Genomic DNA, 20065 nt, shown 5'->3' with positions numbered 1-20065 from the left:
TAATACATATTTGGCTGCCCTGCTATATAGTTTTGATGTCTTAACCATATAAAATTGGCAGTGTTCCTGCAGCACCCTTGGTCCAGGTTCAGTTTAACAGAGTTGCATCAACTTTGTACACATTGCAGTATTACTGTTATATGATGCACAGTGGTCTCCCAGGTAGTTTGCCTGACTATTTGAGAGCTTGGTGCCTACTTGGTGCTGCACAAACATTGAAATTCAGCCAGTATTCATGTGATGGAGGCTACATACACTCTCATGTTTGGAGATTTGTTTTGCCTTACCAGACCACAATAAGGAATTGGGCTGACACCATCATCTATTGATTATGTGCAGCTACTGATCTGTTTCTTTAACAGTACCATTATTTCAGTTAGTGACAGTTGGAATAATACATTGTGATCTGCCTAAGGGCAGCTCCTCTGCTCATTTCTCTGCACATCATGGTCTTGCATTTTCCCTCTTCTGTTGCTTGTAGAGCCCCCCTCCCCCCATTTTCAATTTCAACTTTTCTAACACCAATCTTTTTCTCCCTCTTGGCCTACATTCCTCTAATCTTCCTTCCGTTACCTCCTTCAGAAAGCTTTCATGTCTTAGAACATGTCCAGTATAGCCTTGTTGCCTTTTGTTAATGATAGTCACTAACAATCTCACAATCTTGTTCATTGCTCTTGCTTTCTCTCCGACTGACCTGCTCCATCCTTGTCCAGGACCATATTTCAACTCTTGTCCACTTTTTTTTCAAGGTCCGCTCTTCAGCCCTGTGCAACAAAATGTTCTAAATCATGGAAACATGAAATTACCTGGATGAATATTGTATTTTAAAATCTAAAGCATATCAACAGTAAAAAATATTCGAAGATGGCAGGGTTGGATACTTGTCTCAGGAAGTGTGCAAGGCAGGTGATATCAGATTGGCCACCCGTTGCCTGAAGTGGAACTGAATATCGGGCATAGTGTATAACAAGTGGCTGATCCGTTATCTCCCGTTTTGTGCCACTGCCCGAGTCAAATTTCTACTGAGAAGTTTTGAGTTAGAAATTGTCAATAATGGAAAATTATTTTAGTGAGAAACTTCAATCAACCAAATATTAACTGAGAAAGCACATGTGGTTTAAAGTCAGAATTGGTAAATGTAATGCAATTGCATTGACTTCATGGTGAAGGGAACCGCAGCAGGTTAAAGAGGAGGTATATAGATTTTTGAAATATCAATATCAGTTGAGAGGAGCTGGCACGAAAGAGGAATTGAGGCCTGGAGTAGATCAGCCATGATCTTTATTGAATGACGGGGAAGGCTTGAGGGGCTGAATGGCCTGCTCCTATTTCTTATGAACTCCTGACCTGGTATTCATTGGTGGCCCAGACAACATACTGGAAATTGAGGTAATAGCACACTTGGAGGACACCACTACAGAGTGATCCAAGATCAACTTGATCTTGGAGTTGGATATATTTAAGACCAGAGTCAGTATAATTTAACACTACTAAATTTAGGAAATGAGGAAGGTATGAAAACAAATATATTAGGTGGGTCATCCAACAGCACACAATTAGGACAAAAGTGGAAACTCTTCAAAGGTGCAATATTGAGTATTATATATTCTAAACTAACCAGCTTAGAATAAACATGCTTGACTCTAAATTGTATAACAATCAAATTTAAAATGAGGTAAGATAAATTATCCCTACAATTCCTGCAGGGATAAATGCAGGTGGCTCATTGGAATGTATATAAGAATGTTAAAAGGTGCAGAGACACAACAATAAAACATTTTCAGCAATGCAAAAATAATGGTGCAGTCAGAAAAAAGTTGAAAATCCCCCAAAAATGTTAAGGGCTTAAAACTGAGGATTAATAACAAATAGTCAGTTCTGAATGATTCCTTTCTACAAGTATACATAAAAGAAAACATTAGAAAATGTAATCTCCAACAAAGATAACCTTTTCAAAATCAAAGACTTCAACATAAAGTAGATGCAAGTCCTAGAGTTCTTTGGGGTAGATGTTATTGCCACAAAGTCTGGAGAGTTGGACTAAACATTGAGAGTTACTGGACATTTGTGAGCTACAAAAGGCTTAGAAGTGAGCTAACCTGTCCAGATTCAAAAGTGACAACATGCATGAGGACAATTAGGAGATTTGTTTATCTTGCTTCCGCACACCTCCTACAGTTTGGCAAAATTACAGAGGTTTAACGTTCCAATCCAGACTGATTTAAATTTACAGTGATTATCATGGCATTAATAATTTGGCAGAGTATTATGGATAATATATTTTCCTTAATATTTGGACATCAAATGGTGGATGCTGATGGATAATCTCTGAGGAATTTGAGTTTTCTATTGATATTAATTGGTGTCCGCATTAGGCTTAGTAACACTTCATAGCTAGTTTGTGCAGTAGTGTAATTATTTTCATTTATGGAAGTGTGATTCTTGTTTTATTTCTCAGAAATCCCAGAGGATGAGGCTCAGTACTTAATAGAACGTCTTCGAAGTATAAATGCACAACTGGAAACTGAGCAGGTATGCATCTTTTATTACGCGTAGTGATCACATTACTTGAAGTGTAGAAGCATGGATTTACGTAATTCCTAACATTCCTGTATGTGAAAGGAAATAAGTAATGGCATATTTATTATTTGTGCAGTGGACTATGCCAAGGTTCTATCTCTATTGAAGGATGACTTACCAGAAAAACAAACAGATGTGCTTGCACATGATTGCTTTGTTTGGGGAGAAAAAAATAATTGCTTTGCCGGCTGCTGGACTTTCTGCCAATGCAGAGGAAGATCTGTACCTATGAATGGTCAGGAAACCCTCTCAGGTTTCTGTGTCCAGCAGTATTTCGCATTTTAAAGCGGTATTATTGTCCTCAAATGATCTGGTGAAAATGTCTGTATAGCTGGTCTCAGTACCTCCAGAGAGAGCATTTCCCTCAGTACATATGACGACCAGCTCTTCTGCTGTGGCTATGGTAAACATACTGTAATGCAAAACTGGCTTTAAAGTCTAAACATAAGCATCCATTTTAATATTTTCAGCTGCTCAACTTTATTATTATTTGTAGGCTACTGTTACATCTTGATACTTAAAAAAAAAACTACTGGTAATAACAGAAGTAGCATTATTATGAGTAATAGTGAAAAATCCTGAACAGAAGTTTTAAAATCATAACCTGCTTGTTTCTTGTCTGTCTTAGCCCATTTTCTCTCAAATCCATTATTATTTTAGCTTTTTAAAAATTTTCCATCTTTATTTCTTGCCTCTCTTCCATGTGCATGATTCTCTGAACCTCTAATAGTCTAAATAGTTCTGAAGGTCAAACGGGGCTGACCATTCAGGTTCGTGGTCTCAAATTACCAGTTTAATTGATTTTTTTTTTTCTTTTATTTGTCTTACTTCGCAAGCCATAAAATACCCAAACAGATAAGATGAAAATATCTCAGGGCAATAAATGCGTTGTCACCAATTAAAAGTTCTATCAACTTTTGTTTTGTTTGCTGTACATATAGTGGTATCTTCATTTATGTGGTGACGAATTAATTGCAGGAATTTTCTTGCAAAAATTATGATGTGTCTCAATATTTCAGCAACCTGCTAATCTGAGCCATGTAGTTTAATTCATGTCCCTCTCACTATCTGCATACTGATTAGAGCCTTGGAGTGCTCCAGAACATCTCTCGCAATGGGATAGATTTCCTTCTTTCATGCCAAGGCGTAAAACAACACCTGGACCAAAAGCAGAGAGGAAAATCAGACAGAATGATCAAACACTAACATTGCTGTTCTCCTTGCAAATGTCATTGCCCACTAGAATTACAGGAGAATGTAATCAATGCTAATATGTTTTTCCAGCTTTCTTCCTAATTGCTTGTTTCATCTTTCTGGTCTCCTGGAAATTGAAATGACTGCATGACCATAAATGATGAACTTGGGCTTAATGAATGTTTTAATAATTTTTCTGAAATATATTTCTAAATAGCAGTTGGAAAACTTTGATTGTATAATCCATAAAGACTTTGATATGAAATACCCTGTATTGCTTATCCTTACTTCAATACTTAACAGATGAGTTACTGGTTGATGTTTTGGAGTACTAGTGATCTGTCTAAGGGAAGATGCTCTGCTCAATTCTCTACCACTCATGGTCTTAGCTTCCTTTTTCAGTTGCTTGTTGGAGCTCCCCATTTTCAATTGCAATTTGTCTAACATCATTCTCTTTCTCTTCTAGGTCTACATCCTTCTAATCTTGCTTCAGTTACCCCCTTCAGCATGTTTTCATGCCTTAGAATATGACCAGTCTAAACTTGTTGCCTTTTCTTGATGATATTCACTCCCGATCTTTCCCCTCCCATGACCCTGAGAACTACTTCATTGCCCTTTAAGTTCTCTCCAGCTGACCCACTCCATCCTTACCCAGAACCACTTTACACAACTCCTAGCCTTTGAAATTCTCCATTTCCTAAGGCCCACATTTCAGCTCTGTACAACAAGACACTCCAAATCATAGAAAATGCTGGAAAAACTCAGCAGATTTGGCAGTATCATTTTTCCAGTATTTCTGTTTTCCAGCATCCGCAGTATTTTGCTTTTATTTACTCCAAACCACAGTCTTAGCAATTGTCGTCTTAAGATCTCTACTCATACCTATGCTGAACAATACTTCATGTTTGGAGAATGTATTCTTTGCCATTGCTACACTAGCTCTGAATTCTTTATGCCAGTTAACCATCTGACAAGATGCTTCCCAAGGATTTAAATTGTGATACATTGAAGTGGATTATAATCCTAGCCTCTTTGGGACTCCCCTGGATCAGGCATGCTCCTCGGATGATCACAATCACTTAAGCTTGAGAAAGACAGGCCCCACAAATGCTTAAATGGGTCTGAAGAATTGATCCAACTCTTCCTAAAAGATAAGAGCCACCAGAGAACATTACTGTCCCCTAGATAGCCTTTTAAACGCATTTTGGCTAGATTATAAAAACCTATAAGAGTCCAGGCATCTCTCCTCAACAATGTGCCTCTCCATTGAAGAGTGTACAGAACTGGATTCTCGAGTTGGATACAGAAAACTATTTGGGGCAATGTACTTTCTAAATTTTATTCAAGAACCAAACATGCAGTTCATTTTTGATGGTAATCATAATATTGATAGTTCTAGGAAAGGTAAGTATAATCTTGTTTCTATTAGAAATCCATGCCTTATTAATGTTACAGAGCGATATTTAAGATATCCATTGACATTTAAAGTAGTGTTTACCTTAAATCCCCGAGTAGAAAGCTACAGAGCCCAGCAAGATACCTCTATCCCAATTAAGGGGAGAATGCTGCTACACTACAGCAGCCATGCCCTTACCTTGAGAAATGCTGGAGTGAATCCAACAACTCTAAAAATTCTGCTGTGTATTTCCAATATTTATATTATTAAAGAACTGAACCAACAGGAAGCATGTTGAACACTCGTGCTGGACAACATCTTTGTTTTTGTCAACATCCTTCATTTTAATCAGCATCCTTGAAGCAAACAGGATACTGAGATACAGATAGTAGTCACTACACTCAGTTCCCAGGATTCAGTTTACAAGTTATTTAGGGTTATCCGTAAGGCTTTCCATTGTTAGATTGTGGTATTTTACAGTTTATCAGTGCTTTGCTGACGTCGAGGCCAGTTCCTGTTTTTTCAGGGCTATCTTCATGTTAGAGGACATGCCATATCCTATGCCACATAATGTTATCCCTGGCGCACAATTATACCCAGGCATGTTTATAAACTTCTCTCCAGCAGATGAATTCTGCTTTTAATTTTTAATCCTATGTCATTAGGAGAATCACTCTTTTACAGTTACAACTCGCTATTTGTAACTGGATTCTCTGAACTCCTCCACAACCTGTTCCAGCTGTTGACTATTTATCTTCACCTCTGCTTTCTCACCATTATTTCTTCCAATTTCCTTAGCTTTTGTTTTATAATAAATTAATTAATTTGGTTCTAGCGGCTAGCACAGAAAATCTACAGGTATGAGGTGGTGGTGTAGTACTATTGTTGCTGGACTAGTAACCCAGAGACCCAGGGTAATGGCCTGGGCACCTGGGTTCGAATCCCACCACAGCAGACAGTAAAATTTAAATTAAATAAAAATCTGGAATTAAAAGTTTAACTTACGATTGTCGTGAAAACCCATCTTTAGGGAAGGAAATCTGCCGCCCTTGCCTTGTCCGGCCTACATGTGTAGTTCCAATATTTATATACCATTGAAGACCCGCAGCGATGTGGTTTATTCTTAACTGCCTCTGAAATGGCCTAGCAAGCTACTCAGTTGTATTAATCTCCTAAAGTGTAAAAGGAATGGAACTGGACGGACCACCTGACACCAACCTAGACACTGGAAACGACAACAACAAAGGCAGCAAAGTCGTCCTCAGTAACATCTGGAGGCTTGTGCCAAAATTGGGAGAGCTGTCTCACAGACCAGCTAAGCAACAACCTGATTGTCATACTCATGGAAACGTACCTTACAGCCAATGTCCCAGACATCACCATCCCTGGATGGCACTTCCATGTTGAACACCACTTGGAGGAAGCACTGAGGGTGGCAAGGGCGTAGAATGTACTCTGGGTCTCCTTCACCAAGGGTGGCTCGGTAGCACCACTCCTGACTTGAGCTGGCTGAGTCCTAAAGGACATAACTGCTAGAATTGGTCTGTGACAGGTGGACAAAAAAATTCTTATCCTCACCAGCCTGCCTGCCGTGGATGCATCTGCCCATGACAATATCGGTAGGAGTGATCTTGTGGAGACAAAGACCCATCCTCATATTGAGGGTACCCTTCACTCTGTTGTGTGGCACTACCATTGTGCTAAATGGGGTTGATTTCAAATGGATCAAGCAACTCGAGACTGGGCAACCATGAGGTGCTGTGGGCCATCAGCAGCAGCAGAATTGTACTGGATCACAATCTGTAACCTCATGGCCCGGCATATCCCCCACTCTACCATTACCACCAAGCCAGGGGATCAACTCTGGTTCAATGTAGAGTGCAGTAGGGTATGCCAGGAGCAGCACTGGACACATGTAAAAATGAGGTGCCAACCTGGTGAAACTACAACACAGGACTATTTGCATGTCAAGCTGCAAGTGACAGACAGAGCCAAACAATCCCACAACCAACGGATCAGATCTAAGCTCTGCAGTCCTGCCGCATCCAGTCGTGAATGGTGGTGGACAATTAAACAACTTGAGGAGGAGGCTCCACAAATATCCCCATCCTCAATGATGGAGGAGCCCAGCACATCAGTGCAAAAGATAAGGCTGAAGCATTTGCAACAATCATCAGCCAGAAGTGCCGAGTGGATGATCCACCTCAGCCTCCTCCGCCAGTCACCAGCATCACAGATGCCAGCCTTCAGCCAATTCCATTCCCTCCACATGATGTCAGGAAACAGCTTAAGGGACTGGATACTGCCAAGGCAATGGGCCCTGACAATATTCTGCCAATAGTACTGAAGACTTGTGCTCCAGAACTTGCCACACCACTAGCCAAGTTCTTCCAGTACAGCTACAACACTGGCATCTACCCGGCTATATGGAAAATTGCCCAGATATGTTCTGTACACAAAAAGCAGGACACATCCAAATCAGCCAATTACTGTCCCATCAGTCTACTCTTGATCATCAGTAAAGTGATGGAAGGGGTCATCAACAGCGCTATCAAGCGGCACTTGCTGAGCAATAACCTCACTGATTCCCAGTTTGGATTCCGCCAGGGCCACTCAGGTCCTGACCTCATTACAGCCTTGGTTTAAACATGGGCAAAAGAACTGAATTCCTGAGGTGAGGTGAGAGTGATATCAAGGCCGTATTTGACAGAGTGGCATCAAGGAGCCCTCACAAAACTGGAGTCAATGGGAATCAGGGGGAAAACTCTCCCACTGGTTGTAGTCATACCTAGCACAAAGGAAGATGGTTGTAGTTGTTGGAGGTCAGTCATCTCAGCTCCAGTACATCACTGCAGGTGTTCCTCAAGGTAGTGTCCTAGGCCCATCTTCAGCTGCTTCATTAATGACCCTCCTTCCATCATAAGGTCAGGAGTAGGGATGTTCATTGATGATTGCACAATGTTCAGCACCATTCACGATGACTCAGATACTGAAGCAGTCCATGTCCAAATGCAGCAAGACCTGGACAATATCCAGGCTTGGGCTGACAAGTGGCAACTGACATTTGCACCACACAAGTGCCAGGCAATGGTCATCTCCAACAAGAGAGAATCTAATTGTCACCCCTTGACATTCAATGGCATTGCCGTTGCTGAATCCCCCACTATCAACATCCTGGAGGTTATCATTTGACCAGAAACTGAACTGGACTAGAGGAGGTCAGAGGCTAGGAATCCTGCGGCAAGTAACTTACCTCCTGACTCCCCAGAGCCTGTCCACCATCTACAAAGCTCAAGTCAGGAGTGTGATGGAATACTCTCCACTTGCCTGGATGAGTTAAACTCCAGCATCACGAGAGGCTTGACACCATCCAGGACAAGGCAGCCCGCTTGATTGGCACCCCATCCACAAACATTCACTCCCTCCTCCACCGCACAGTGGCAGTAGTATGTACCATCCATAAGATGCACTGCAGGAACTCAACAGCACCTCCCAAATCCATGTCCTCTACCACCTAGAAGGACAAGGGCAGCAGACACAGGGGGGCACCACCACCCGGAAGCTCCCCTCCAAGCCACTCACCATTCAGTCTTGGAAATATGATGCCGTTTCTTCACTGTCACTGGGTCAAATTCCTGGAACTCCCTAACAGCATTGTGGGTGTACCTACACTACATGGACTGCACTGGTTCAAGAAGGTAGCTCAGCACCACCTTCTTGAGGGTATTTAGGGGTGGGCAATAAATGCTGGCTTAGCCCGTGACATCCACATTCCATGAATGAATAAAGAAAATGGATAGAATGAATGAAATGGTGAAAGCACATGCAATTTATGTATAAGATGTATTAACGTTGCAGGCAATTCAGTGTATTTAAATTTAGAAGTATGCTACAGCATTTATTGAGTACATAATATACATAGGTCATTTTCACACTGAGGATATTGTTTACAAGAAAATATGGCATTTTACTTTTTAGTTATGCAATAATAATGTTGTTTTGGCATCGGTTCATTTACCTAGTTTGCACAATTTCATGGCACCAGAGGCCATAACTGCACTAGTTTCATGATGAATTAGTCTCTACTTACAGCATACTGCTAAGATACACCATGTGCCATTATGTACATAGACCACAACCTCTGTTTACTGGCCATTGTCTGAGGCTGAACCAGATGGTTTGCAATTTCTGTGTCCCCTTGAACCTGAGTTTAACTTCCAACCCCATAAAATTTCCATCACCAAGGCTGCCTCCCTTCACCTCCATAATATAGCCTGTTCTTAAGCCCATCTACTGTTGAAGCCCTCATCCATACTTCTGTTCCCTCTAGACTTTACTATGCTGGTGCTCCTCTGGATGATCTCCCAACTTCCAGCCTCTGTAAAATTCAGGTCAACCAAAACTCTGTGGCCAGCATTCTACCTAGCACCAGTCCCATTCACCCACCCCTACGCTCACTGACCTACATTGGCTCGTAGTTTGGCAAGACCACAAACTTAAAATCTCATCCTAGTGTTTAAATCTCTCCATGGCCTCAGTCCTCTATCTCCAACTCCCTCCTTACAACTCACTGGGCGCTCTGTGTTCCTACAATTTTGGTCTTTTGTGCATACCTGATGTCAATTGTCCTGCCATTAGCGGCTGTGCCTTCAGCAGCCTCAGCCCTAAGTTCTGGCATTCTCTTCCTAAATCTCAATGCGCCTCCCTCTCTCTTCCAGTTGAATATTCCTTAAAACCTACCTCTTTGACTACCTCTTCACCTGTGCCAATATCTCTGTGGCTCGGTGTGAATTGTTGTCTGAAAATGCACCTGTGAAGCATCTTGGAACGTTCTAGTGTGGTAAAGGTGCTGTACAATGCTACTTGTTGTTCATGTAAGAGTAATTGAAAGCAGAAAACTGCCAGAATTGCTTTTCATTTTTATGCTGTTGTCATTCCTGTCTCCGTTTGGCTTTTAGCAGCATAATATTCATTTTATGAAGTGTGTTGGTAAGAACTTTGCATGAGCATTATCAAATTACTCCTAGTTTGTTTTAGAGCTGGATATTGCAAAGAAGAGCTTTCAAGAAGAACCATATATCATGAAATATGCAATATTTTTAAGTGAGAGTTTTGTACTTGTGTTTTGTGCTTTTACTTGTCTTTGCCAGGCACTGGGACACTTTTCCATTTTAACAAAATGATGTACCCCCAATTTGAGCCGGGTTTGGGTTTGTGCAAAGTAGAACATCATTCATTTTTGCTTAGCAAAATGTCTTATTCTCAACCCCTGAAGATTGCTTTCTGCTGCAAAGGGTAAATTTTCTGTTTGTGGCACAGGGTTCTCTTGTCTCTGAGCAAGGGTGAAAATTTTGGGTGAAATGATGTGAAATTACGCAGATTGTGCCACCCTACTCTGTTTAAGATCCTGGGTTGAAATTGCTCACGCTTCGTGTAGAATTATTAAATCTTGATTCACTCCGGGTAGGTTTAACTCTGGTCCCTGGAGCCCAGCCAGTTTCACACTCCCTCCACACACAATTTTAATGACGCCCTGTAGTAATGTGATATGTAATAACCTTTAAGACAAGTATTGTAATGTAAGATCACATGATCTTAATACCCAATAGCAGAGAGGCGTGGGCTACCGTCTGCTGTGGGGAAAGTCTTGAGTTAGGCACTGGAGAGCGAAGACTGAGTTTTGAGTTGTGAGCACAAGTGTAGCTGCTGAGTTTAGTTTGTAAATAAACAACATGTGTTTATTCTGACACCGATCTCCTGATGTTCTCTGTCTCTGTACCAACTCGGTCACTCCGATACAAGCGTGCAGCCCAGATCCTTTAGCCCCAACAAATCAAGGGCACTGGATCCAACACACCCAATAACCTTTTGAAATTTGTTAATAATGTGTTTAAGTTTTGGGATTTTTGTGGATTGAGTGTGAATGGGGTAGATATTGTGGGGGCTAGGGTGGTGTGGTTTTGTAGATTGCGTTGTAATGCAGTTGTTTTTCTGTGATGCAGAAGAATAGCCTGGTCAAACAAGGCATTTTGTTAACGCACGCAAAAGCGGGTTATTTGTTTGCCATTCTGGGTATCATCTTCAGAGCACACACTGCAGCCTCCACTTTTGTAAACGTCTTGCTACCTGCAAGACTTCATATTAAATTTGTTTGAATATTTTGCATGATCTTGGTGATGTATTTCTATACTTGTATGAATATTATAGTTAAGGCACAGGATAATTTTGGTTATGGCGAATTAGCCAAGTAGTTTTCAATTGCCTTGAAATTGCTTTGAGAGATAATGGCATCCCATGCTTTAAAAAGTTTGTCTGGAATTGCCTGATATTCAAGAGGAGTTATTTAAACATTTTAAAATTGTGGAGAGAGGAATTTCAGACAAATGCATTATCCATTCCTATGCCTTTAGCATACAGTGTGATTTTTATGGGCATCATCTTGCCTCATATAACTATAAAAAGATTTAGCTGAGACCAGGGCTTGTTTGTTATGAGGGTTAGTGAGCGTATGAAGGTAGCTTCAACGCGTGTGAAGGTATTTCTTAATATCTTCTCTTTCACTTTTCAGGAAACCAATGGAAATGTTATCCATTCTAAAAGTTATCCTGATCAGGTCCAGTTATCTTTACCTGTCCTTCGAACTTGTAAGTATATTGCAGTATTTCACAGAATTGTTATGGTGCAGAAGGAGGCCACTTGCCCAATCATGTCTGCACCAGCTCTGAATGAACAACTCACCTGGTGCTATTCCCCCACCTTCACCCTGTAACCGTGCACATTCTTCCTTTCTCGGCTAACAATCTAACTCCCTTTTGGATGCTTCACTTGAACCTGCCTCCACAGGTAGTGCTTTCCAAACCCCAACCACTCACTGTGTTAAAAATGCTCCTCCCCCTCTCACTCCTGCTTCTTATAATTATTTTAAACCTGTGCCCACGTTCCAGGCCCTTTCACGAGCGGGAACAGGCAAAAATGAAAAAATCATATCGAGGGAACCTTGCTATTGAGGTTCTCCAATTAAAAATTGAAGTGTTACAGGAAATTTTGTTTTGACTGAACTCTTGTTGACTTCAATTTATAATAAGTAGTGAGTTCTGCTGCCAGAATGATGATTACTGATTTGGAAGCTTCATTTAATCTGACAGCGCTGGTACTCTAGCTTCAACTAAGCATATAATGATTCAAGTGAACCCTTGTGCTGAATAACTTTTTAAAGCCGTTCTTCAAAGGCATCATCAATAATATGACACACCAAATCAACAGAAAACAATTAAAGAACTTTTATAGCTGATTTTAATTCTATTTAAATGGTTAATCTTTAGAGATCCTGACGGTCAGACTCCCCCCTACATATATATAATTTTCATACCATTAAAAATGTTTGCCTGCCAATCACCTGCGCACCAAAAGCCTAGAAAATATCCACAAGGAAAGTGAACTAATTGGCTCAAATAACTTTATAATATTTTTTTTTTTAAATTCACTATCTGTTATGCAAACTAGGTGGTATTGATTGAGGGATAAATATTGGCCAGGACTCTGGGAAAAGTGCCTCTGCATTTCTTCGAAAGAGTGTCAGCACCTTGGGAGATCTTACAAAAAAAACCCCGTAAATTTAGACAGCGCCTTTCAAATCCTTGGGACACCCCAAAATGCTTCATAGGCTATGAATTTCTCTTGAATGAATCTTGAAATGTAGCCATTGTTGCTACATAGGTAGCCAAGTTGTACCCAAAGCCCCACAAATAAAAATGCAATTAATGACTTTAATGTGTTTTGGTAGTGTTAGTTAAATCATGCCCATCTTTCTACCTTCTCCCTTTTTCTCTTTTTTTCTTTGTCTTCTCTCTTGTGCCAATTAGAACTAAGGAGAGTTTTGCATTTAGTTGCCCTGTAGCTGGCACAATATTGCTGTGTTGCTAGTCTGTCATATCGAGTTGATTTTACTGAAGGCAATGTAACTGAAGCAGAGTGCCAACTATAGCATGATGTTCACTTAAAATTATTGCAAAAGTAATGTATTCAGCTTAAAAGACTCTTTGTAACAGCAGGTAATTGCCTGAAGCTTTGCAATATTAGCAGATGCCATTCAAGGATGGTATTTATTATTCAGAGCAATTGTCAGTAGATATGCTCATAATGCAAAGTTTTATCATTGAGGATGGGGGATATTTGTGGAACTGCCTTCTCCAGTCGAGTTGTTTAATTGTCTGTCTTCCACCATTCACAACTGGATGTGGCAGGACTGCAGAGCTTAGATCTGATCCGTTGGTTGTGGGATTGCTTAGCTCTGTCTGTCACTTGCTGCTTATACTGTTTGACATTCAAATACTCCTGTGTTATAGCTTCACCAGCTTGGCACCTCATTTTTAGATATGCCTGGTGTTGCTCCTGGCATTCCCTCCTGCACTCCTCATTGAACCAGGGTTGATCACCTGGCTTGGTGGTAATGGTAGAGTGGGGATATGCTGGGTCATGAGGTTACAGATTGTGATTGATTGTGTACAAAACTGCTGCTGCTGATGGCCCACACCACCTCATGGTTGCCCAGTCTTGAGTTGCTCCATCCATTCGAAACCTATCCCATTTAGCAAGATGATAGTGCCACACAACATGATGGAGGGTATCCTTAATGTGAGGACGGGACTTTGTCTCCACTAGGACTTTGTGGTGGTCACTCCTACCGATGGGCAGACCTGCGACGGGCCGGTTGGTGAGGATAAGTTTTTTTTTCCCTCTTGTCCACCAGCCGCAGGCTATTCTAGCAAGCTTTGTCCTTTAGGACTCAGCTGGCTACGTCAGTATTGGTGTTACCGCACCACTCTTGGTGATGGAGACCCAGAGTACATTCTGCGCCCTTGCCACCCTCAGTGCTTCCTCCAAGTGGTGTTTAACATGGAGGAGCACTGATTCATCAGCTGAGGGAGGGCGGTATGTGGTAATCAGTAGGATCAGGAGGTGTCCTTGCCCATGTTTGACCTGATGCCATGAAACTTCATGGGATCTGGAGCTGATGTTGAGGACTCCCAAGGCAACTCCCTCCCGACTGTATACCACTGCGTTGCCACCTCTGCTGGGTGTCTCCTGCTGGTGGGACAGGACATACTCAGGGATGATGGTGGTGTCTGGAACATAATCTGTAAGATATGATTCCGTGTCAGGCTGTTGCTTGACTAATCTGTGAGACAGCTCGCTCAATTCTGGCACTGGCCCCCAGATGTTAGGAAGGAGGAATTTGCAGGTCGACAGGGCTGAGTTTGTCGTGTCTGGTGCCTAGGTCGAAGCTGGGTGGTCCGTCTGGTTTCATTGTATTTTGAGGCTTTGTAGCAGTTTGACACAACTGAGTGGTTTGCTAGGCCATTTCAGAGGGTATTTAAGAGTCAACCACATTGCTGTGGGTCTGGAGTCACAAGTAGGCCAGACCAAGTAAGGGCAGCAGATTTCCTTCCTAAAAGGACATTAGTGAACCAGATGGTATTTTATGATAATTGAGAATGGTTTCATGGTCATCATTAGACTTGTAATTCCAGATTTGTATTGAATTGAAGTTCCACCCTTTGCTGTGGTGGCATTCGAACCTGAGTTCCCAGAGCATTACCCTGAGTCTCTGGATTACTAGTCCAGCAACAAATACCACTATGTTGCTGCAATAAGATTTTAATTCGAGGGAAATGATTTAATTGTAGGAACGTCCATTGTCATTCGTTGAACGTCCATGAATGCAAATTTCTTTTGCACTTACATTAAGGAAGAATATATTTCTGATGAGATTCATTTCTCATAGTTCAGAGGAGGTTTTTATTATGCTGCCTGAATCCTGAGATGATCCAGAAAGGAACTTGAACCCACAATCTTTGAACTCAGTCAAGAGTGTTACTATTTGAGCCACGGCTAAGACAAATATGCCATTGACTTAAAAAAAAAACACATCACAAAAAAAAATCACAAAACTCCTCCCTGAGAGTGCAGAGTCTCTGAATGTATCTTAGCATGTATATCTCAAGGTGCACTAAATCAGTCAGTCTAACACCTGAATGCCATGGTATTTTTTACCCCTCACTTTATCCGACAAAGATGTTTCCTGCCTTTTTAAAAAACAAAAAACCCCTCTAAATTTTTTCCATGGTCCCATGAGGGTACTAACTATTATGCAAGGCTTCCAGTACCTCAGGCGGCTGGAAATTGAGGGAGTTAGAATCCCTTTCAGTTGTGATACATCTCAAGAGTTGGCATGTTTTGCCTACAAAAGCTGTGTGTGTGCAGTCAATTGCGTCCTACGCCATGGGGGAGTCCGCAATGCTTGCGAAGCTACGTGTTCACTCCACCTTCTGCTCTCTGACAAAAAGGAATGAAATGTAGTCAACTCTCTTTGAATAGAGAGTCTCAGTGACCTCCATTATGCAACAGACAACAGCAAATTAAGATGTTGCAAGTATCTCCAACTCCAATTGCTCCCTGAATATCGTGGGTGAGTTTGCCCTCTTGCTTAGAGCTCTTTTCTTCCTCCCTTTTTCAGCAACTATGTCACCTCTGCGTATTCTCCCTGTCATTGCTGAATTCCAAGGGGCATGTATACACCCATGGGTGCAACTGGTTTTTACAGAAGCCTTAAAATCAGGCTGAAGTCCTTCAGCAGCTGCCACACCACTCCCTAAACTTTAGCAACTTCAAAGAACTCTAGAAAGCAGAAAACACTTATATAATCGTAGCAACAGCCAGTAGAGCTCAATCGGCAACTAACCTACAGGTCGTTGATGATCTCTTCAAATAGCGTTATGGGGGTGGGGGCTTCCTGCTGCCAAATGCAGGTTCGACTGTACGTGGCAAAGGAGGGCATTAGCTGGAGAAACTAGCTACAAAATGGCATGGCTGGCATCAAATCAGTTAAATGCTGATTGACACATCTGCCTACTCTATGCGTCAGACCCCCTGATCCAGGCTGTCCTCCCGTGGCCCGATGTTAACTTGCTTATTTTGGACACATGACACCCAGAGAAAGCTTTTCTATAAATATGTAGATAGGGACCTGGCTGCAATATGTTATGGAAGCCAGGCTCGCCACTTCAGAGAGCGGGAAATCGGGAACTCCAAATCCTGACAGACCTTGGCATTTCCTTGGGCGCGCAGATGGGGAGTTGGCTGTGCATGCACAATTCGGCATTTTGATTTCTTTGGGTTCAGGTTGGTCCCAGTGGGTCTGTGCAAAAAGGGAAGAACAAAAGAACAAGTCATTCAGCCCCTCAAGCCTGCCCCGCCATTCAGTAAAATCATGGCTGATCTGTCCCAGGCTTCAACTCCTCTTTAGTGCCAGCCCCTCTTAGCCTTCAACTCCCCTATATTTCAAAAGTCTATCAACCTCCTCTTTAAATACTTTCAGTGATCTAGCCTCCACAACTCAGGGTAGTGAATGTCTGGAATTCTCTACCTCAGGGAGAAGAAATTCCTTCGCATCTCAGTTTTAAATGAGTGTCCCCTTATTCTGTAACCATGTCCCCTAGTTCAAGATTCCCCCCACTAGTGGAAACATCTTCTCAACATCTACCCTGTCAAGCCCCCTCAGAACCTTGTACGTTTCAGAAGGCATGAAAACCTGGATTGTGTGACCATTGTGTTGACCGTTGCAGGCAAGTGTCCCACAGGGGAAGAGGGGACAGGGAGAGTCCCCACAGTGGGGGGGTGGGGGCGGTGTCCTAGGTGGGAGATGGAGAACGGCCCCAGTTAAATTGAGGAAAAATAAAAAGGAGCAGCAAAAGAGGCCCCAAGCAGGAAAAGGGCTGTGGTTCGCAAATTTTTAAGTGGAGGAGGCTCAGGAGAAGTCCTGACGATTGAAGAGGATTCAGGAGAATGAAGGTCTAAGAAGAGGGTTAGTGTTTTCGTACTGAGGTGTTGGGGTGAAGGTACCCCTTTGGAGCAGTCATATTCTGCTCGGCACAGCTGAAGAGTTGAAGTTGTGCTTGAGTTGACGCTTGAGGGTATACTCGGGAATCCAGGGGAACGGAATCTCAGGAGACGAGTTTGAAACCCTGCAAGGTGATCCATCGTTGAGGCCATCCTAGTTGGAGTGACAAAAACAAAAAACTACTGCGGATGCTGGAAATCCAAAACAAAAATCGAATTACCTGGAAAAACTCAGCAGGTCTGGCAAGACCTGCTGAGTTTTTCCAGGTAATTCGATTTTAGTTGGAGTGACGTTTGGAGAGAATTCCAAGGTGAGATCTTCGAAGGCAAAGACTGGAATCCCTGGTGGGAGAGACAGAGTTCCAACGAGATTGGTTGATTCACGGCTTTTACTGATGTCTGGGTGGGTTGCTGAGAAATCCGTGGAATCGGTCTTGATCACACTGCACAATACATGACAGATGCGGTGTGTTCCTCCGCAGGTTGCCTGTTAGTTCACGTGTACATCATTAAAACTTGGGGGCCTGGTCTAGGATCATAACAAATATTAGTCAGAGGCTTGAACAGGGGATCAGTGACAGTTGCCCTGTCAGGCCAGATCTGCCAGTAGGTAGATCATGGGCCCGAAGGATCTCAGGCAGTTCTTACTGGCCTCATGGAGAAGCCTTGGATTTCTCTTGTTCCTGTTTTTTAAAATTAATTTTTCAATCATTTGTTTTCTTAAGTACTTGATACAGGGTGTGTAATATGTTTTTGGCTTGCAAATTGAGCTGTTTCTTAACAGTTTTTCAAGCTCTACGTGACTTACTAAGACCCCAAAATAGCACGTACACTTTGGAAATGCATCACCAGCCTGAAGGGGAAAAGACGAACAAAAGATGCCCTTTATCCTTGGCCAAACCAGATATCTCTACCTTTGTGTAAGCAAATAAGGAGCCTTGTACTTGTTTGGGGTCTCTATTCCAAAATTTATTTGCCTTGAGGCAACTGACAGCACTAGTGTCTGCACTTGGGGAAGTTGACCTTTTGGAACACCTGCAACAAAGGTGAGCAACCCAGCTGAATGTGGAGTTGGTGGAGCTCCTGCTGACCGCACTTTAAATGATTCCTCCATTTGGTGCCGCTTGCGAAATGCCTGACTCCTGACCTCCCAGCTGTCCCGATCTCTAGTCTTCCTGGCCTCAGTGTCCCTCTTGCACGACTTCAGGCTCATTTCCCCCCCCCTCCACCCCCCCACACCCCCAATCTTGATTCCCTGTGTCCCTTCACTCTCCCACAGCTCTCCAATCCACAGCTGGGTCTCTGGGACCATTTGCCTGAAAGCTACTGCAGTTCTAATGGCCTGACTTTCCGAGCTGTTGTCTCCACTCTTCACCAGTGGGCTGTAATGCCACACTGGTTCCATGACCCAATATCAGATGCCTCGGACATCACAATCTTTGCCCAAGTGATCAAAAATAGGTGTGTTGGAATTTCTAGATCATGTTAGGTTTTTCCAACTAATTGGTAAAAACCTGCTCTTCAGGGTACTCATTGAAATGATTTATTTGAACATGAGATCAGTGAGGCATTCTTCAAATATAGTGTCATTTACTTCTGGAAATTATTGTCCTTGGCTATTTTCTGTTCCATCTTCCTTAGCTCCCTAATCCCAATCTTGTGTATTTCCTTGCCTGTGGGAAGCGGCTACGGTTGGCATCTTGCCAAGTGGCCTTTGAGTTTGGAACCTGATTGTATGATCTTGCTGTGCAGCCCACTATCTTCTTGCCCAATGCAGCTGCACAGATCAGGCAGGACTGATGTCCTTTGAAATTGCTGTTAGGATTCCAATGACATTATTGAATGCAGTGCAGTAATTTGAAATTATTTTCAAGACCGTTAGAGTTTTAGTTATGGTCAAGTTTCACCTTCACTCTTTTTTTGGTCATTTCATTACAGCAGTTGCAGACGGCACTTGTGAAGACTTGCATTATGACTATCAAAGCGATCCTAATGGTTCATCAATAAAAGCTGGAAATGGACAGTTGACGCACCGTTCTGGGTTAATTGACTTGTACTCCAAAACCAAACAGAGACTGTTAGCAGGGAAAGAATTAAGGTAGAATATTTATTCATTTTCTGAATATTTTTAATTACATGAAAACTGAGAACTGTTTGCATTTTTAAAATTTTGTCCTTGATTCACTGAAATTCCCTGGATACCCATGATGGACATTCAATTATTTTGATAATTGACAGCTGTTTTATTTTCTCAACCAGTTTCTTCAAATTAATCCTATGGGATTTTACCAGTAGTTAAACGAGTTATTTGTAAACTGGTAGAAGTTAGTCATATTATTAAACTGCAGTTACTCTGCTTTTAAATGCTCAGTGTCGTTTTACCTGTATCCTACCAATTGGAAATTGTTTTGGAAAAAAAATCTATTTTATTTCCATTTTTACCTTGTAGGCCTTGGAACAGATTTGGTTGGTGCTCATTGTGGGTCCAAAGAGCTGTTATGTGTATAACATGTGCTCAAGGTTTATTCTAGCCCTAAGATTTATATAATTGTGTCTGGTGCACCAGAGTAGCACTCCAGATGCACAACTGCCATTCCTAATTTTAATGTTAAAGTTTGATCCAGATGGCTCCTTTTAAGGCTGCCTTTCTTATTTGCCTTAGCGTTTTTGGTTTATAGGCAAATTCTTGCAAGGAGGCCAAGTGTCCAACACATCTGGAACCCAAAAACCACTGGCTGCTTCACAAGCAGCAGACCACCCTTTAATAGTTGCTGGGGCATAGCATTCCAGTCTGGACACTGGTAGCACTCCAAGAGCATTATGCAGTGGGAGAGTCTGAAAACTGTCAATGAGCTTGCATTATACCTGAGGAGACCTCGGTGATTGTTAATCATCATCAATTGAGTTCTCAATAACTGATGAATTCAGCTGATTTAACACACACACAGCTGTTAAATATGTTGGCAAATTTTTCAAATTAAATGGTATTGTCAAGGA

The 20065-nt window shown here is 42.0% G+C and overlaps 1 protein-coding gene across 5 annotated transcripts in view; it reads left to right on the top strand.

Moving 5' to 3' along the window:
* The window catches only part of unc13c (unc-13 homolog C (C. elegans)), a 585292-nt gene that overhangs the window by 68979 nt on the left and 496248 nt on the right, over positions 1 to 20065 (top strand). For all 5 annotated transcript variants that reach the window (XM_078530361.1, XM_078530365.1, XM_078530363.1 and 2 more), the window contains 3 exons: positions 2459 to 2532; positions 11739 to 11814; positions 19007 to 19166. In XM_078530361.1, the coding sequence (XP_078386487.1) occupies positions 2459 to 2532; positions 11739 to 11814; positions 19007 to 19166 (310 nt within the window). The remainder of the gene's footprint in view (positions 1 to 2458; positions 2533 to 11738; positions 11815 to 19006; positions 19167 to 20065) is intronic.

The sequence above is a fragment of the Cetorhinus maximus genome, chromosome 26 (assembly GCF_964194155.1).
Source record: "Cetorhinus maximus chromosome 26, sCetMax3.hap1.1, whole genome shotgun sequence".
Classification (NCBI taxonomy): domain Eukaryota; kingdom Metazoa; phylum Chordata; class Chondrichthyes; order Lamniformes; family Cetorhinidae; genus Cetorhinus; species Cetorhinus maximus.
This window is presented reverse-complemented; position numbering and strand designations above follow the sequence as displayed.